The sequence below is a fragment of the Theobroma cacao genome, chromosome 4 (assembly GCF_053813885.1).
Source record: "Theobroma cacao isolate CCN51 chromosome 4, ASM5381388v1, whole genome shotgun sequence".
NCBI lineage: Eukaryota > Viridiplantae > Streptophyta > Magnoliopsida > Malvales > Malvaceae > Theobroma > Theobroma cacao.
The window spans coordinates 30,571,586-30,589,808 of record NC_142642.1 but is presented as its reverse complement, the minus strand read 5'-3'; the positions used below and the strand labels follow the sequence as shown (position 1 = coordinate 30,589,808).

The 18,223-nt window shown below is 34.4% G+C and overlaps 2 protein-coding genes and 1 pseudogene across 6 annotated transcripts; all 3 read left to right on the top strand.

Annotated features, from left to right (window-relative positions):
- The first annotated feature begins 2,711 nt into the window (after positions 1-2,711).
- On the top strand, positions 2,712-2,797 carry LOC148763262 (small nucleolar RNA snoR8a; annotated as a pseudogene).
- A 2,499-nt stretch (positions 2,798-5,296) lies between these two features.
- On the top strand, positions 5,297-11,089 carry LOC18602088 (uncharacterized). Of its 5 annotated transcripts, none has more exons than XM_088805883.1 (8): positions 5,297-6,326; positions 7,353-7,652; positions 7,886-8,002; positions 8,342-8,824; positions 8,905-8,977; positions 9,069-9,165; positions 9,791-9,862; positions 10,597-11,089. In XM_088805883.1, exons 1-4 carry the CDS (start codon positions 5,516-5,518, stop codon positions 8,488-8,490), a joined length of 1,377 nt encoding a protein of 458 aa, XP_088662009.1. In that variant the 5' UTR covers positions 5,297-5,515; the 3' UTR covers positions 8,491-8,824; positions 8,905-8,977; positions 9,069-9,165; positions 9,791-9,862; positions 10,597-11,089. The 5 variants fall into 5 exon arrangements, with proteins under 5 accessions (XP_088662009.1, XP_017974808.2, XP_088662008.1 ...); XM_018119321.2 differs by lacking the exon at positions 9,791-9,862 and having other exon boundaries at positions 5,298-6,326; positions 8,346-8,422; positions 8,766-8,824; XM_018119320.2 differs by lacking the exon at positions 9,791-9,862 and having other exon boundaries at positions 5,298-6,326; positions 8,342-8,422; positions 8,766-8,824.
- A 2,822-nt stretch (positions 11,090-13,911) lies between these two features.
- LOC18602087 (mental retardation GTPase activating protein) lies at positions 13,912-18,059 on the top strand. The gene is made up of 5 exons (XM_007033254.3): positions 13,912-14,358; positions 14,441-14,485; positions 14,599-14,880; positions 14,961-15,154; positions 17,577-18,059. The coding sequence occupies exons 1-5, from the start codon at positions 14,136-14,138 to the stop codon at positions 17,763-17,765; spliced, it is 933 nt and encodes a 310-aa protein (XP_007033316.1). The 5' UTR covers positions 13,912-14,135; the 3' UTR covers positions 17,766-18,059.
- The last annotated feature ends 164 nt before the right edge of the window (positions 18,060-18,223 follow it).

The following is an 18,223-nucleotide window of genomic DNA, read 5'->3' as shown; positions in this document are numbered from 1 at the left end:
CGATTAAAGAATCAACAAAGACAACTGAGTGAACTTGTATTAAAAATGTTTTGAGATAAATGCATATGTATTTGGTTGAATCACTGAAAATATTTTTATTGAACTTTTCTCTAAATATGCATGGGAACAAGCCCTTGATGAAACATTTTTATGCTGTGAAATATGAATGTGATAAACTCATATGGTTCTACATTATGTTGATATGAATGTCAAGCATTGAATGGTACTATTGGGTGATAATTGTAACCGTGCGTGTGCGGTGTGGGAGTGCATAGACGGTGATAGTGGTGTGCGGTGTGAGTGCACACACTGATGATATATGGCATGTGCGTGATAGTGGTGTGCTGTGTGAGTGTACACACTAATGATATATGCCATGCGCGTGATAGTGGTGTGTTGTGTGAGTGCACACACTGATGATATATGCCATTTGCGATGTGAGAGTGCACATGATGATATTGCCTTGTGCGGTGTGGGAGTGCACAGGATGATTCTAGTTATGTACGGTGTAGAAGTGCACATGAGCTGGTGAGATAGGAGTTGTATACATGCATACACATACATAGAGAGGTTAGGGAAAATATTATGTGTTTGCATTGAATATTGAATGTTAATATTTGACAAATGCTTTCCAATTGATTTTTACTGCAGCAAAATAAAATAAAATAAAATAGGCTTTCGTTGTGATCAAAATTCTTTTAATTTCATTGCCCTGTTTCTCACTGCAGCGAAATTCATTCTTGCTGCAGAGAGAAACTCTTGGGTGGTGAGGGCTTGACTAGCCCAGAATTTCGCTACAGCGAAAATGCATTCTTGCTGCAGCGAGAAACTCTCGGATGGTTGGGTAAAATGCCTGCTCGAATTTTCGCTGCAGCGAAAATGCATTCTCGCTACAGCGAGAAACTTTTGGGTTGTTGGTTCAAAAATTTACCCTGAAGTTCGTTGCAGCAAGAATGTCTTTCCGCTACAGCGAGATTTGCTTTGCTATGTTTGCCTTACTTGAACTCTACTGTACTTTCACTCTTTAACTTCTTTATTAATCATGGACCTTTCAGTAGTAAGGCACTAAATGATTAAGAGTTGAATTAAGAGGTTTTAACAAAAAATTGAGCTCAATTGCATTTTTTTTCAACACAAGTGCATCATTTTTTCTAAAACTTCCCGTATTACTGCTTGTTTCCTTCCTATGTTCACTCACTGAGTTTATACTCACTCTTTTCAACTTCATATTTTTCAGATTCAGAGATAGTTAGGACCTAGACTGAGGCGTCCATTGACACTCACTTTTTGGTAGGTACCATGACATTCAGTAGTTGTACCTTCACCCAATGTCACTCCGCTGGAAGTCAATGAGTCTTTTTGCTTGTGTATACATATATGTGATGTAAATCACTAAGATACATGTTGTAAACAATATATGTTTATTTTGATTAACGTTGCCACTATGAGTTGGCAATAGATGACATTATTTTGGCTAATATAAATGTAAGTAGTTGACTGCCATGTTATATTGTTGAAATAATCATACTTGAGAATCACGAAATATGACATTTAAAGTGATAGATAGAATGATGAACATGATCATATAAAAAGGCTTGCTTAGGCTTAGTGGCTATGCCCATTGAGCCCATGCGGGGTTATGACAAAAAATTGCTTGTAAAGTGGGTAAAAATTATAAATTTTTAATTTAATTATTAAAATAATAATAAAATATTTATAAATAATAATCAAGTTCGGGTAATGGGTATCCAATGGGTGGTACCTAAACCCGATACGGGTACTGAAATCACTACCCGAATCCATCTCAAACCCGATTATAGAATACCTTAACCCTATATAATTGGGTTGAGTATCTGCGGGTACCTTGTAATCGGGTACCCATTACCACTCCTATGTGGTAATGCCACATGGTATCGACTTTATGACATGACAATACCATGTGTCATTGATGTGATGATGTGGCACTGACATGTGGACGTGTTAGTACCACATGGTAATGCTAACGTAGCATATCAAAAAAAAATTTCAAAAAAAAATTATGCCACTTCATAGAGACTAAATTAAACAAAAATTTATAATATAGGGACTAAATTAAACAAAACTGAAGTGTTTAGAAACTAAATTGAAAAGATTATTTGAAAAATGCAAATCTTTAAGTAGATGATACATATATTTATTAATAAGCCAAATATTTAAGTGTAAAAGATTTATGATATTAAGAAATATATATAAATTTTTTCTTTCTTAATCATTTGATTCCATAATAGATATATTAATTTATCTATTTTACATAAATTAAGTCTGAATTCTCTTTTTATAAAAAAAATTCAATATTTTATTTTAGATATATACTTATAGAAGGACAACATCATCGTTTACACAAATCCTAAAAACGCTTAAAATTAGAATTTTGTTTTCTCAATTATAAAAGGCAATAACTACTCTTCTCCTTGACCGCCCCTCAATTTTCTTCTTTGTTCTTTGTTTTTCTCATTAAAACTTTAATTCATTGATTAATTGTTACAAAATTAGGGCAATGATGACAGATTTACGATTTTGGATTTTGATTTTGAATTTTTTTTCTTAAATTCTTTTAATGTAAGTACCAAACAGCTCTCTGATGATAGTGTTTGTGTGTGTCTTAGACTTGTTGTTCTTGGTTTCTGTTTTGTTGACTTTTTCTTTAAAAAAAAATGAAGAAATGAGATATAGAGTTAGTGGTGATTAGAAAAATAATTCCTTGTTCTGACTTGCTCAATTTGAACAACTTTTATTACAGTCATAAAATCTGAGCTACTCCACCCTTTCAATTTTTTTGTTTATTTTTTATGTTTTTATTTTGTTTAATATTTCAGGTTATATTTTTTAGATTGAAATTAATTAAATTAAAGACTACATTTATGGTTGATAGAGTTAAATATAATTGTAAATATTTGTATCATTTTATTTTGTATTTATAAATTTTTTGTAAATCAAAATTAATAATTTAAATATAAATTTAACAAAATTTGATTACAATTTTTAAACTTAAATAAAATATAAATTGAGTAAGAGTTGAATAATTTCAAAAAAATGAGTATTTGTAAATTGTGAAAGTTGTAACTAAATCAACTTATTTTGCCAATTTGAGTTCAACTCAAGTTAAAAACTAAGTTAAATTTAGAATATAAATTTCAAATTTTTATAGTACAGTAAATAAAGGAAAAATAATTTATTTAATTTTTTATATTATTTTATTCTAACATAATGTAAGTTATTTATACAAATTTGGCTTTAACTATGATATTTTTTTTAAAAATTTTTTTATAGAAGGGGACTTCAAACTTAAATTTTGCAAAGAGAATAAATTAATGTATCTAGTATAAAATCAAATAAAAAGAAATTGTGAAAAATGACCTTTCTTGATAAAGACATTTTAAAAATAATCATCAATATAAATTTAACTGTTTTTACCCATATTTAAGCATGACTTGACAAAAATATCCTTTAAACTATTTCAAATAAATTAAACCATTAATCACAATTTTTTTCCATTTGTGCTTCAAATTTCTCTCTCCAACTATCCCACTCTCTCAAATTTTATCGATTTCTCTTTTCGACATTCGTCTACTATGCTTCCAATTTCTCTCTCTCATGTTTTCAGATTTCTTTTTCTTACACTTTCAAGACACCAAGTAATAGTTTTGACATGCTTGGGTGGGTGGCTATTTGAAAAATTCGATTTTTAAGTATTTTGGATAAAACTAAAACGGTAAAAATAATCACAGATGTATGAAATAGTTTTTAATTGAATCAATTCGAGACTTAGACACTAATAAACTTAAAATTTTAAAATTTATAAACTTAGGTTTTCAAAGGATCTTTTTTTTTTTTATTTTTAGTCAAACTAGGTATTTTAGATAAAAAAATTTGTATTTTGATTTATGAAAACATGTTAGAAACACTTTAATCAGTGTCAAATTGTAAAAAAAAAAACAACAAAAAATGAAAAGAGTTAAGAGGATTTGAAGATTTGGTTCGTAAATAACAACAATATTTTAGGCATTAAAGTGTAACAAAATATTTTTGAATATGTCGTGTAACAACAATATTTTTTCAACATGGCGTGTAACAACAATATGTTTTTTTTCAACATAGAGTGTAACAACCTTTTTTAACTATGACGTGTAACAACTTTTTTTAACCATGACGTGTAATAACCTTTTTTAAGTATGACGTGTAACATGTTTGTGTACATGACGTGTAACAACAGTATTTTTTTTCAACATGACGTGTAACAACCTAACCATGGGGCGAAACAATAGTATTTTTTTTCAACATGACATGTAACAACCTAATCATGGCTTGTCACATGTTTTTGTACATGATGTGTGATAATCTAACCATGGCTTGTCACATGTTTTTGTACATGACGTGTAACAACTTAACAATGTGTGTAACATTTTTTTGTACACAACGTGTAACATCACAGAGTGTAATTTTATTAAGGGTAATTTTGTCTAATTTAGCTAAAAATAGTTAAAATTATAAAAAAGGTTATTTTTGAAAATATCTTATTTTTAAGGGTTATTTTTTAAAATACCCTATCAAATAATCAAGTAAAAAAATATTTATATATATTTTTTAAAATCATAAATCTTTTATACTTAAATATGTGGCTTATTAATAAGCATATGCATCATCTACTTAAAAATTTATATGTTTCAAATATTTTTTTCAATTTAGTCTCTCAACACTTCAATTTTGTTCAATTTAATTTTTATATTATATATTTTTATTCAATTTAATCTCTATGACAAGATACAATTTTTTTTTAAAATGTTTTTTCTCGATTTGTCAAGTCATCATTATTACATGGCAACGACACATCAATATATCTGTACTACATCAACATTATCAAATCATCATATTAATGACATGTATCATTATCACATCATCATTTTAGTAACACGTGGTACTATTATATTATTATATCGATGTCACGTCATAAAAATGTATAAGGTCAACATCACATCAGCTTTGATATCATTTTTTTTAACGATAAGATTGAATACCGTTAAAAGAGATATTAAATTGAAATAATTTTTAAAATCAAAAAATTAAATTATTTTTATTTAAATATAAAGATTAAATTAAACAAAATTCATGAAAACAGATTATTGGTGGATAATTTGACCACAACTTCCATTTTCTTTGAACAATAATTAGGAGGCCTACAAATTTATTAGTAATAATAGAGAAATTAGACAATCCATCACCTTTAAAATTCTCATAATCCTAAGATTAGCACATTCACCCTTCCACCTGCCAATCCCAAACTCGCAAGATTTACGAAACTAAACTCCTGTTATTGACTTATTTGCATCTCTTCATTCCAAAACACCCAAAGAAGATCAACAATCCCCGAACTTTGAAATTGAATTGAACGCCCAAAGCAACGACCCTTTTCTTTCTCCTTCTTCCCCTCTGACACACCCAAAAAACAACCCTCAAAATTTGGTGTTAGAAAACTCAAATGGTTCTTGTCCAAGCTTCCAGGATCAATCTCCCAACTCCTCCTTCTAAAACACCAGCTTCTCTTCTTTTTGAACCCCATTCTTTTTCCCTTGCTCTTTTGCATTCTGACTCTTCGCTCTCCCTTTTTCCTTCCATTTCTTTTCCTGTCCCTTCCCATAAAAAATCCCTTACTATTCCTTCTCCTTCATCTTCCTCCATTTTCCTTCTCCAAAAAACCCAACTAAATCCTAACCCCAGAGTCCTTTTCATTGTTGGAGGCCCTTACAAAGGTGGTTCGAAGGTTCTCCTTAGATTTTTTCTTTTTAGGAATGATGACAGTAAGGTTTTTGAGAAGGCTAAAGTTGTTGTTTCCAATCAAAAGGGTATTGAATTTGATGATAAAGTTGGGGTTCTAATTGATGTTAGTCATGGTTTAAAAGTTATGATTGCTGGGTCTGTTAATTTTTTCGCATTCTATTCGGCTTCGAGCTCGAAAGTTTGGATCTTTGGGGTTAAATTGGTGGGTAATGATGAGGGTGACGATGGGGTGGTGTTTAAGTTGATGAAGTGTGCTGTGATTGATTGTACGAAGCCTGTTTTCTCAATGAGTGTATCATCTGAGTGCTTGGTTTTGGGGGAGGAAAATGGGGTTAGAGTTTGGAATTTAAGAGAATTGGTGAAAGGGAAAAAGATCAGGAGAGTGAAGTATTCTGGTCTGTCAAACGGGGTGATTGGAGATAGTGATGGTTTTGGTGGTGGTGGATCAAGTAGTTCAGGGATTGTTTGTAATGGTTATTTAAATGAGAAGATTGAAAAACATTGTGTTTCTGGTGAGTTTTGGTTTTATATTGTGCTTTGACCTTTATTTTTCTTGTTTATGTAGTAGTCGTGGCAGTGTTATTTTTGTTTATTTCTGAAAAATTTAATGGATTCTGTTGTTTATTCCCTAATTGTTGGCAATTTTACTAGCAAAAGTGCCCCAGTGAATTAGACTGAGATGCTCCCTTTGCCGCCTGTCTATGTGATGTTTAACCGGTTTAAGGATAGCTGGTGATAGAGCTGATTATACATCATTCTATAATGTCTTTTCTTATTGAATTAAGGCTGTGATTTTGTTAGTCATGACTCTAACCAGTGATGTGCAGGGGCTGTAGGTCACTGAATTAGTTTAATATATTGCAAAAGCTTAGCATTCTCTTTAAGTCACTCTGAGTAATTTTTGTTCCACCATCATGACTGAATGTGCAAAGCTGACATAGTGATTGGATATCTTTCTAGTAGTGGTTTCTTTTTTTTTTTTTTTATAAATGAACTTTTAAGAGGCTTGATGAATTACAGCATACCCTTTTAGTGTTTTTTAGACTTCAGGTTAAGGATTTTTGAGATACAAGGGCTTTAGAAGGAATTTTGCTTACCTCTTCGATCGATGCTTTTTTAAATTATAGCATTAGATATAGTTTAAGGGAGATGCTGTTAAGACTGGTACTTGATGATGTAAAAGGGTTTCCAAATGAAGATCGTATTATATGAAGAGGTTTAAATTATAAGGATGTCTCTAGATGGTAAATTAGTTATTCTTGGAAGGTATAAAGTGTGGTTAATCAAGAACTCTCTTATATGTTTCCCTTTTGTTTCAGTGAAGTCTTTACGAGGTGGATGGGGTCACTAAGTCTTTCACTGTATTTTTAGTAGTTTACTACAAAGATTAATATATTCTATATGGCACTTGCACACTCTAAGTACTTAACTAATACATTTTCCTTTTCATTTATAATTATCTATTTTAAAAAGTACTGAGAGAGTTTACATGGAGTTTGCTTCTTTTTTTCCCTCTGATTTGGCATCTTGGTATGCAGTGAAGCAGAGGTCTGGAAAATACAGACAAGAATCTGCTGAAGAGGGTGCATGCTTTGTGGCATTTGAGCAAAAGGAAGTTAAGGGCTTGAAATCTACAAAAGTGCCGTTTATGTCCATGAAGGCAATTTCCATCCAACCACTGTCCCCAAAGAAGTTCTTAATCTTGAATTCTATCGGAGATTTGTCTGTCTTGCATGTATTAAACACTGCTGTTGGATCAAACATTACTTGTCACATGAGGCAATTGCCACATGTTCTGAAAGTGCAGAAGCTGGCTGTTCTTCCTGATATTTCCTCAAGTAAGCTTCTCTAATTCTCTAGTTCTTCCAAAGGCTTCATTTGATGTTAGAATGCCTGCACCCTCTGTTAAAAACAAAAGTGCGAAAATTTTGGGTTAGTGAAACACATTTTTTGGAATTCTATTAATGTTAAAGTTTTGACCTTTGAACTCAGCTTTACAGGGGAAAACATTTGATGGTTGATCATTATATTACATCTATGAAATTAAACGGTAATGTCCATCATTTTGCAGGAAGACAAACTGTTTGGATATCAGATGGGCATCATACTGTGCACATGATGGACATTACCTCTGCTGTTAATGAAAATGATGAAAGGGAGAGTGATGAAAAGCTATTACGAATCTCAGGTTTTGTTAATCGTCATATTTCACTAGTTGAAAATTATGAATTATGTCATATATACACTCTAACTTTTATCAAACTTTGGAAATGCTGGTATATGCCTGGCATTGTTTTGATTTATTTTGAGGTGGGGTCCTTCTGCATTTTATGTGAGCTTAGTGAAAGTTCTATGATCTGGAGAACTTGATTCTTCAATCATTTTATTACTGATGTGTTTCTCATGGTTGATATGTTCCCATGCTCTTTTGAGGGTGTTGTAAAATATAAATTTAACTTCTTAGCTTTATATTTTTCCCCGAACTTTATGGCGAGGCGATTTACCTTTTTCCTGTTTTATTTGCTAGTTAGTCAAGCAATTTTTTCTAGTGAAAAGATCCAAGATATGATACCCATGGCTGCAAACAGTATTATGATCCTTGGACGAGGTAATCTTTTGTTTATTCTGTCAAAGGTATTCTATCGGTCAGAAATGCTTCTTGAAATTAAAAATTAACGGGAAGTGCGAGCCTATATGTTGAATATTTGCATTTTCCCTGTGGCAAACTGGAGAGGTAATTGTATGTGTTTGTAATCTCTCTATCAAGATAAGATAAACTGTTCTGGGTGTAATATGTGCACCCCTTCCTTTTCCTCTACTGTTGTGCCCTCCCCCATTCCTTTTCCTCTTTTTCTTTTTCTCAAGTTGCACATGAGCATATATGTTCCTCTCTGCAACATTCTGTTTTGTGGTTTCTAAATTTCTTGACTTCGCCTCTCTGTACTGAGCAGGAAGCTTGTACACATATGCTATTTCCTGAAGTAGTTTGGCAACTATATCTTTTTCTATGGTGAGCATTTTCTTATGTCATTCCTCCTTACAAGATAAATATGGATCCCCTGCTGATGATCTAGGTGAATCTTTTTGTAGGGCATTTATGGTCCAGGTTGCATCAGATGATTATATACCTCTCAGTTTATTCCTGGACCAGTATTTTTATTAAGTATGTGTTAACTCTTTCGTAAATTTGTAATCCATCAATTCTTAGGATGGTAACTGATTACTGCATGGGCTTGTCTTTACCTGAATTTCAGTTGGCCATCTTGCATTCAGAGTTCAAAGGTATCTAAAGTCAGGATCTGCAGTTGCCTCATGTGTGCGTAAGACCTCAAGGACATTGAGCTCCTGAAGGTATGTAAAATGTGAAGTTCAGTTTATTAAAATAAAAGTAGCATAATCTAGCATATGACATGTAGGCCAGATTTGTGATAGTGTTTCTACTTGCAATTTATGGTGAGTTTGGGTTGGAAAATAAGAAATTTTAGGGTTTATGGATATGATTGGACCTATGGTTAGGGTTTAAGAATCAAATAGGGTTTGAATTGGACCTATGGCTAGATGCCATCTAGCCAAGCTATTGATGCTTGATCATGGCATCTCCACATTAGTTTAATGCTTGCCAATACATTATCAACTTGAATAATAACGTTTAGTTCTTTTGAGACAACTTTCATTCAATTTTTTTTTTGAAAAGGACAACTTTCTTTCTCGTTGAGTTATTTATGAGAAGGATGTAATTTACTTTCCAGTGCTAGATTACAATTGAACTAAAATATGTATGAAATTAAAAAAACAAATCACTGAATAGTTTAGTCCCTAAAAAACCATGTTCTTCTCCTGCAAGGCTTGAAGTATGTTTTTTGATAATGATATGGTGTTAATGGATGAGAAAAAAGATGCTGCAAACATTAAACTTGAACTGTGTTTTTTTGCTATGATATGGTCTTGGTGATAATTGGTCAAACTGAATCTTCAGAATGCCAATTTAGTTAAAGTGGAAATGGGTATGGAGTGTTGATGAGAATTAGTGAAGAAGATATATTGCAAGGTGAGCAATTTCGATATCTTTGTTCAATTATCTGAAAGTATGTGGAAAATTGATGGAAATGTCATCATTCAACTATAATGGATGAAATGAAAAATTACGTTCATAATCCTCTCTGATTGCAAACAACGTTCAATTGAGATTTAAAAGAAAATTTTAGAGTACAATAGCATGACCAGTGATACTTAACAGGACTAAATGTTGGGCAACTAAGTATTAACGTACACCAAATAAAATAAGTGTAATTAAGATGAAAATGTTACAAGGGATTATGATGTGTAAACAAATTACAGAATGATAAAATTAGGAATTAGTGCATAAGATGGTAAGGGTAGCACCCATTGTGGGAAAAATGAACGGAAAGCATTTATTGTGATTTGCATGGTACATAGGAAGCCTACAAATTCTTTTGTGAGAAAATGTGAGTTAATGGAGGATATACATGTCATGAGAGTGAGAGAATTACCAAAGAGGGGATGGTTGTAAACTATAATAAGGGACCTTATATTTCTTAAGTTTAACCAAGTCTGTGATACTAAATACTAAATAGAGTACAATGGCACAAAATAATCAATTGTCAACTGCAGAAAGTGATAAAAGGGTTTAGTTGTTATCTTAATTGCCTAATTTCCTGTCAACTTCTTTTCTCTACTATTCTGTTTCCTATGGTTTGCCTCTGGTTACCAATCTGTTTTTAGTTTTATTGCGCTGCAAATTTACATTTCTATAACGTACAGAACCATGGGAAAAGTCAGATGCCTGTCAATAGAGTTTTGGATCCAGATGTAGGAATCTTTTCAACAACTCAAAGCCACATCTACTGCACATGCTGCAAGATTGATTTGCATCTGAAGTGTTGGTTATTGGCCTTCCACAGTTTCATCTTTGAAGCACACAATTTATTACATCTTACATTGTCCATTGGACGACCAAGCCTGCAGTGAACTTAAGGTCACAAACATGCCAGCTAGTGTTTGAATTTTTTTTCGAAATACCATTTTGTCTCGTACATCTTTCTAAGGTTAGTCGCTGTTTTCAACTTCTGACCATTAAAATTTGAGGGGGCGTGGTCCATCCTCGGGAACATTTGCTTGTGTTACAATTACTGTCAATAACGAATGTTTTTGGCCCTCAATTCAGACTATTCTTAGTTATATTCAACTGTACAATTGTCTTCATTTACTTGAACTATGAGATAAATGCTAAATTTGTCACTATATTGTGGCAGTATGAGTCGATGTTGAATTTTGTCACCATGCTTTTATTTGGATTGATTTTTGCATGAAAATCAACAGAATATTGCACATTATCTCGGATATTTTTGATAAGCTGGTAGTAAAACAAATGGAAAGAAAAATTGATTTGGCAATAAGAAATAAAGTTCCAGGAATCATTGCTTGTATTATGAACAAGTGGGCCATGAATGACTTAAAACAATGGGATTAACATGAAACCAGAATGGAAAAGATGGATCCTCATTGACCATTTAACAATGGGAATAAGGCCCTGTAAATTGATTTGCTACTGTACAATTTGATTGATGATTATGAACACAAATTGAATTTGACATGGAATTACTAAGAGAAGGAGAGGACGTTTTGCTGAATAAAATTACCTTTTGCTTTTGTTAATGATGTTTCATTAGTCAAATTTAGAATGTTTACAGGCATGCTTGGTTTGTAATGACTAGTGCAGACAAATAATGACGAGCTGAGAGGATGACCAAGTTGAGGTTAAAGATTAACAAACAGTAGACTTTTGGTTTGAAATCCCATGCCACACAAGTTTCAGATCTTCATAAATGTAATATGCTTATCTTAAATAATATATATTTTCTTTCTAGAAAATCAAAAAAAAAAAGAAGTTTAATCTTTCAGGTTCAGACCAAAACTATTTGAAGATGTTTGAGAGCATTCCTCCATCTAAAATTTCTTTTGAATTTTTTATTTCTAAATTTATAACTGTTGTGAGCGGAAGATAGGACAAGTCACATGAAAGTAGGGAAAGATTAAAAGACGTCTCTTTGAGAAACTTTAAAGATTAAATGAAGCAAATGGACCCAAAACTTACTGGCAACACTCAATGCAGGGAATACCTCTCCCTTTCAATTGAAACCTACATTGCATACAAATCAGACAAAACTGACGGCCATGATGAGCTACGAAGGGGACCCACCTGCTTCCATAGTATTAAGAACCTCTACCATTCATTCATTTTCTTGATGATGATGACAACCACATGTCCTGCACATGCATTATACCCACATAGGCAATTTCTCAGTTCCCTCCATTGCCTGCTATCCACTCTTTTTTTCCCTCTATCCAAACAACCCATTTCGAAAACAACCCAACAGAGGGTATCTACCAGATCAACTTGTCCAATCCCCACATCCCCAAAGAGTTATGATCAAGTGAGGTTGTCCACACTGATGAATTCCTGGTGTCAAAATCGCATTGGTGGTAGAGAAACCAATGGAGGGAAAAGCAAGTTTGGGCCATTTTTTGAAGTTTCAATGATTCATGGGTTAGCTTCTCCCCATCCTACCAAATACTAGACCCTCAAATATACTAGTGTACAATATGGGGGACCGCATTTCCTGTCCATAGTTCTGACTTTTTACCCTAGTTGAGTTGATTCAGCATCTTGGTTCTGTTTAAATATGGTCCACAACCACCATTAGATAAAATTTGCCTTTCAACTGTAATGGGAGTTGTTAGGGTTGACAATCTTGTTTTATTGGTAACAAATTTCATTCCTCGTGCATGGTTTCACTTAAATTCTAATGCTTTTTGTCCAGTATCAGTGATGCAATCAGCACCTAATTATTTGCAACTTTTGAGTATAGCTCAAGTGTTGAGGGTGGGGTAGAACTTGGACAAAGATATTAGATTCGAGCTGTCATGTTTTCCCTTTTAAGAGATCCAAGAACAAACTTAAGGCGAAATGAGAACATGCATCTTCGGTTTCCTATTGGGGCACCCTGATTTCAAGCTGCACTTGAACTTGGGAAGAACAAAAAAGAAGAAGTTAGAACCTTTCAACTTTAATATCCTACATCAGTTACATGATTTTTAGTTGGTACTTACTGAAGGTGGAATACACTTCACACCTTCAATCTGCCAATGCCAGTGCTAATAATATAGTGGCAAAGAGTTTCTTGCCCTGAAGAAGGGGAAAGAGAAAAAAGAAGAACCAACATGAAATGAATTGTGAATTGCTGTACGTCCAACTTAGCCACCAGGGAAAATGAAAATTTTCAGCCATCACACCAAGTGGTGCCATGTTGAAAAAGATATAATGAAACATCATTTAATTTGGTTCCAAAAAGTCCTTTAGGTTGAACTCACTGTATCTCAGAAAAGTGCTGCTGAACTGAAGTTCCATGTTATGCTACGCATAGTGCACCTCAATAAGCCTATGTGCCTACCTATTTTGAGCAATACAACAAAAGAAACAATGACCTGCTCCACTTTGCAACTTGGTCTTCCAAATTGTAAAATTAGGGGAAACAAAAGCTTGAGCTCTTGTGCTTTTTGCACTTTCTACACAGAATAATTCAATCTGGATCTGAAATGTATATAGCAGAGAAATGTGAACTCTGGTACAAGTAAATATTCCACATGTGGATGATCCTCATCAAACCATAGATTTGTAGTTATCAGGATTAAGATTTCTTTAGGTCCTACAGTAAGCGTGATTTTAATTCCCTCCAATATGCCAGAAAGTCTAATACATCTTATTGAACAACACATACAGAGGTGAGGTTATACCTGGTCTATTTTGCTCAGCTAGTTTGCCTTGGATGAATTTTTGGTTTGCCTCTTATAAAAGAGAAGAGAGCAGAGGTGGGGTTATACCTGGTCTAGAATTGGCATAAGATTATCAAACCTTTTTTACTCTTTTGGCGTGAGCTGTGTTGTTTGTCTGTCATGGTATCTTTTTTTTTTTTTAATTCTTTTTGCTTTATCACTTGCCAATAAGGATAGGAGAAGAAACATTATGGAGTAAAACTTTCTTTCTTATGAATATCAAAACAACCATCTTAAATGTTTATGGAGCCATGGTTAAAAGAAAGTTGAAACTTTAGAGCAGTCTTGGACTTCCAATTAGAGCTCAACAAAAAGGCTGCTTTTACATTTGGAAGTCTGGTAAATATTCCAGGCAGAATCTGCTGATGTGGCAGCCACAGGTTTTGAAGTTCACACACTTATAAAACCTGCAACAAAATTTAGGAGCAAAAAAGAAAAAGACCTTCAATTCAAATTGTAGCTCATTCATGGCCTCTGCCGTGGAACAGTCTTCTTATAGTTCACGACGACATGATGAACCAGAGTTCAACTTGAGAGAGTGGGGTCTCAAGGCTCGAATTAGCCGCGAAAACACTACTTCAAGAAGATATTCAGCATCGTATATCAGAAGTTTTAGAGAAGATGCGAGGTCTTTTAGATCAAACATAACCATTTCTAGCACTGCCTCCTCTCCAGGCTATTCCTTAAAAGGTACCTCTCTAGTTTCTCTTTCATGCAAAATTTGCCTTTTCCCACTCACTGTTCCTCTCAAACTTTCCAGTTAATTTTACAGATGAGATTGACCCTTCAACATACTCATTCACTACTGCTCTCAAAGGTAACTGTTAAATCATATTTCTGTGCTTTTTAAACAGTTCAAAAATTCTGTAGAGTAACTATTTGAGCAAACTTAATAGTTCAAACTTTTAGACTAACTGGTTTTTTCTGCAGCATTGCAGGCAAGGACGGTGTGTAGTGGTTGGGAATGCCTGTCACCAGACGGGTTTGCCTTAAACTCCAAGTGGAATGAAGCAGAGAAATACATTTGCAACCCACTTTCCGGAGAGGTTCCGATGGAATGTTTGTCTGCAAAAACACTCAGTGGAAGGTCATTTCGCAACTTAACAAACAGAATTACCATGTCTGCTCCTCTCGTTTACTCCCATTCGTGCCATATCCAAACAAATCCTTCCAGGACAGTGCCGGAAGACGTAGCTCAGTTCCCAACACCAGGTCCGGAAGCAAATATTTTCTGGCTGCTTTGTTTTTCCATGCACTCGAAGAGCTTGATTTAAGTTAGTTTAAAGTTTTAGTGCATCTGATTGCAGAGAAGAAAGCAGAGAGCATGACTAGAGATGTGGGAACTCAAAGTACACCACCTGATCTTAGTTCTGGTAGTCTTAGCCCAGCTTCAACCCCTTCAATATTAGAGAGAGCATTAAAGCGGTGCGGGACAGAAAATGGAGATTCCCCTAACACGAACACAAAGCCAAGGGCTGAGGAACAGGTACGTGCTTTCCTATGGAGGATTTCATTCATGTCAGCTGCTGTTAAACTGTCTCTGAGTAAGGAACTCAAGAAAGCAAAATTCTTAAGAAACATAATTTGACCTATCACTTTCGGATGTTCTGCTCATATCATGGAAATTGTTAGATAATTTTGAAGCATCAGTAATATTTGCTGCAACATGTTGCAGCATCATTTATCCATGCCATATTTTTCAATGTTCACTCCAAGTTCATTTCTTTCTGCTTAAACTTTCATATTCAAGTTTTCCCTTCTGAGGTAAGTTTCACAATTAGAAGGACAGGTTCATTCAAGTCTAGTACTGGCTCCCGTAGACTTCAAAAAATAAGTTCCAACATTACATCAGGGCAATGACGTATCACTTGCTGCTTGCTGTGAATTACAGGCTTGCATATTTTCTTACTACTTACATGGGACTAGAAACGTTGATAATATCCATCGAAATAGGAATGCATGCCAATGCCATTCTGCTTCTAGTAGCCTAATTGTGTCCATAAAAGCTGCTTGCTTAGTCCTTACCTGTTGCTTACCTTATCATGGCGTGTTTTCAAGATCAGACATCTAGGATTGCCTGAATAGTGCTGGAGTTACAGAGTGCCTTCCAATGTGGGGGACTGTTAGATTATCTGGTCCCTGGGGCTTTCGTGGGCACATGCGTCTCAAGGGTACATAAGCTCTCATAAGCCTAAGATTGACAAGTACATGCCCCAACTAGCCTGTTATCCTGCAGAAATAATGAACCGTGTCCTTCCTAGGTGGGGGACTAATATCTCAATCGGTCCCTCTTAAGATTGATAAGTACATGCGCTCCAATTGCATATACATTACAAAATAAAACCTTAGAAGTTTTCTCCCAACCAGCCCACTTTCCAGCACATGCCCAGCCCACTTTCCAGCACATGCTGTTGGGTTTGTCTCTGATATCCTGCAGCAGTCTTATCAGCGGCAGAAAACTAGGATTGCAATAGCGTCTTCGGGATTTCAAAACAAAAGGCAAGAACAATTCCAAAACCAAGTCATCAAAACAATTCTCATTTTTTACTTGAATCATGCTAGTGTTTCTTTTTCATTATTCTCCTTGTTTTATGTGGATCAACCAAAGATGCTTCAGTGCCAAACCTTGAAAAGGATTCTTCACTTCTTGTTCTTGCACTCTTTTTGATTCTTTGGGGCTCTCAATGACAATGGCTTATCGCTGCTTTTTCCTAGTCTTTTCGTCTTTTGGGAAAATCAGCCATGTGTTTCAGGGCTTGTCATCAGAAATACCATATAAACAATTTCTGCATCATTGTCCCTGCCACCATGAATTGGACCTTGCTAATTAATATTGTAGTTACTTTACATTAGATTTTGCTGAATATGAAACGTATAGAATCCAAAATCCAAACTAAAATGAACCTGTCTCTGTCCCAATTCATCATCTCTATATTGGAGCTAAGCTCTGAAATCAAGTTCTGATCATTTTAACGATGCAATTGTTAGATTTTTTGGGTACAGCTTCGTCATTAAGAAAACAATTATTAGGCCAACTCTTGGTTGCTTATGCACGTATATGGTAAGCGCAAATTGCTCAACTTGTGGGGCTAGTGTCCAAATTGGGTGCATGTGCAACATCATGAGCATTGAGCATAAGTTTTTTGTTTCTATTAAAAAGTCATACCCTCTCACTGTTAACTGCTTCTCAGTGCTTACTTTATGTGACACAATGTTAAGGGGAAAAAAAAACATACTAACCATAGGTGGTAATGATTTTATAGCTTAACTATTAGGATCTTTACTAACACACTGATGGTTAAGAGAGGTTGTAATGGGCCACCAGACCACAATGTCATAGGTGGCATCCTACATATCATGCTAATGGAAATGGAACAGAATCTAGTTCTTTTTTTTTTTCGTTTCAATTTTCTGGACCAGAAACTTGATAATAGCATATGAAGCTGCTGCAACCCAAAAATAATAATAAAGAGGCTGCATATTGGCTTACGGGTTTAGGCTAAACTTAACCTTGGAACTGAGGCCTAAGTTGAAACATTTCATGGTAAATTAATACATAATAGATCAGATACTTAAGCTCAAACAGTTAGGTTGACTGGCTAGAGTACATGTATGTTATATAATCAGGTAGCCTCAGCATCCCTTTAAACCTCCCACAACTTGTTAGTAAAATAATTAAGGTAGTTCAACAAGTATAGTATTAACTGAAACAAATGAATGATCCATGCGAGCGTTCTGCAAGTCACTCTTTATTTATTATCCATGAAAGTAATGAAAACACTTTAGAGGAATTTTAAGCAAAGTGATGACTTGCAGTAGTAATCTAAGTTAGCCAAGTAAGGTAAATTCTTGGGGTGAACACATAAAGCAACTATGATATTGATGTGAGGATTCATTTTTGGGCGCAGGTTGAAGTGAAAGAAACAGGAGAGAGAGAAGAAACAATAATTGATAAAGCAGAGAGGAGAAGAAAAGATGAGCTTATGTGCAGGTGTAGCAGGCAACCTGGATGCTTATCATGGATGAGGAGAAGGCAGAGAGAGAAGCACAAATCAAGAAAGAGAAGTATCTTTTTTCCTCATTTTAAAGGGTGCTAAAGATGGTTAAAAAAGAAAAGGTATTGGTGGGCTTATTGAGATTCCCTATCTCTCAATCAAAAGGGATTTTCTTCTGTTGCTTGAAGGACAGATTGCATCTGAAGGTGAAAATGAGAGCAGTCATGATTAAACGGAGGTGAAAGACTGTCTTATGGTAGTTTGTTTTCCTTGGAATTTTGTAGTTAGTGATGTTATGTTTTGTTTCTTGTTGTTATATGCTGAAAGTGGCTGACAGCTCTGTGTTCACGTGCATGCTTTTGTTTGTGGCCTTGGAATGGAAACGTTCTTCCCTAAGAGCTCAGAAGCAGACAATCATGCACAACTTACCTGTCCAATTTAGACACTCCACCAATTCTAATTGTAAGCACACCAATAATGTGCTGAATACATACAATGAACGATATTTAGTCATTAATTCATCTGACAAAAAGAAAAGAATATTCAATTATTCAACAGCA

What these genes read in the sequence shown, in the direction of transcription:
- LOC18602088 (XM_088805882.1), top strand. Translation starts at nt 5,516, where the DNA reads ATGGTTCTTGTCCAAGCTTCCAGGATCAATCTCCCAACTCCTCCTTCT. An exon ending in TGAAAAACATTGTGTTTCTG is followed by an intron (nt 6,327 to 7,352) that starts GTGAGTTTTGGT and finishes CTTGGTATGCAG; the next exon opens with TGAAGCAGAGGTCTGGAAAA. An exon ending in TCTTCCTGATATTTCCTCAA is followed by an intron (nt 7,653 to 7,885) that starts GTAAGCTTCTCT and finishes ATCATTTTGCAG; the next exon opens with GAAGACAAACTGTTTGGATA.
- LOC18602087 (XM_007033254.3), top strand. Translation starts at nt 14,136, where the DNA reads ATGGCCTCTGCCGTGGAACAGTCTTCTTATAGTTCACGACGACATGAT. An exon ending in AGCTCAGTTCCCAACACCAG is followed by an intron (nt 14,881 to 14,960) that starts GTCCGGAAGCAA and finishes TTAAAGTTTTAG; the next exon opens with TGCATCTGATTGCAGAGAAG. An exon ending in AGCCAAGGGCTGAGGAACAG is followed by an intron (nt 15,155 to 17,576) that starts GTACGTGCTTTC and finishes TTTTGGGCGCAG; the next exon opens with GTTGAAGTGAAAGAAACAGG.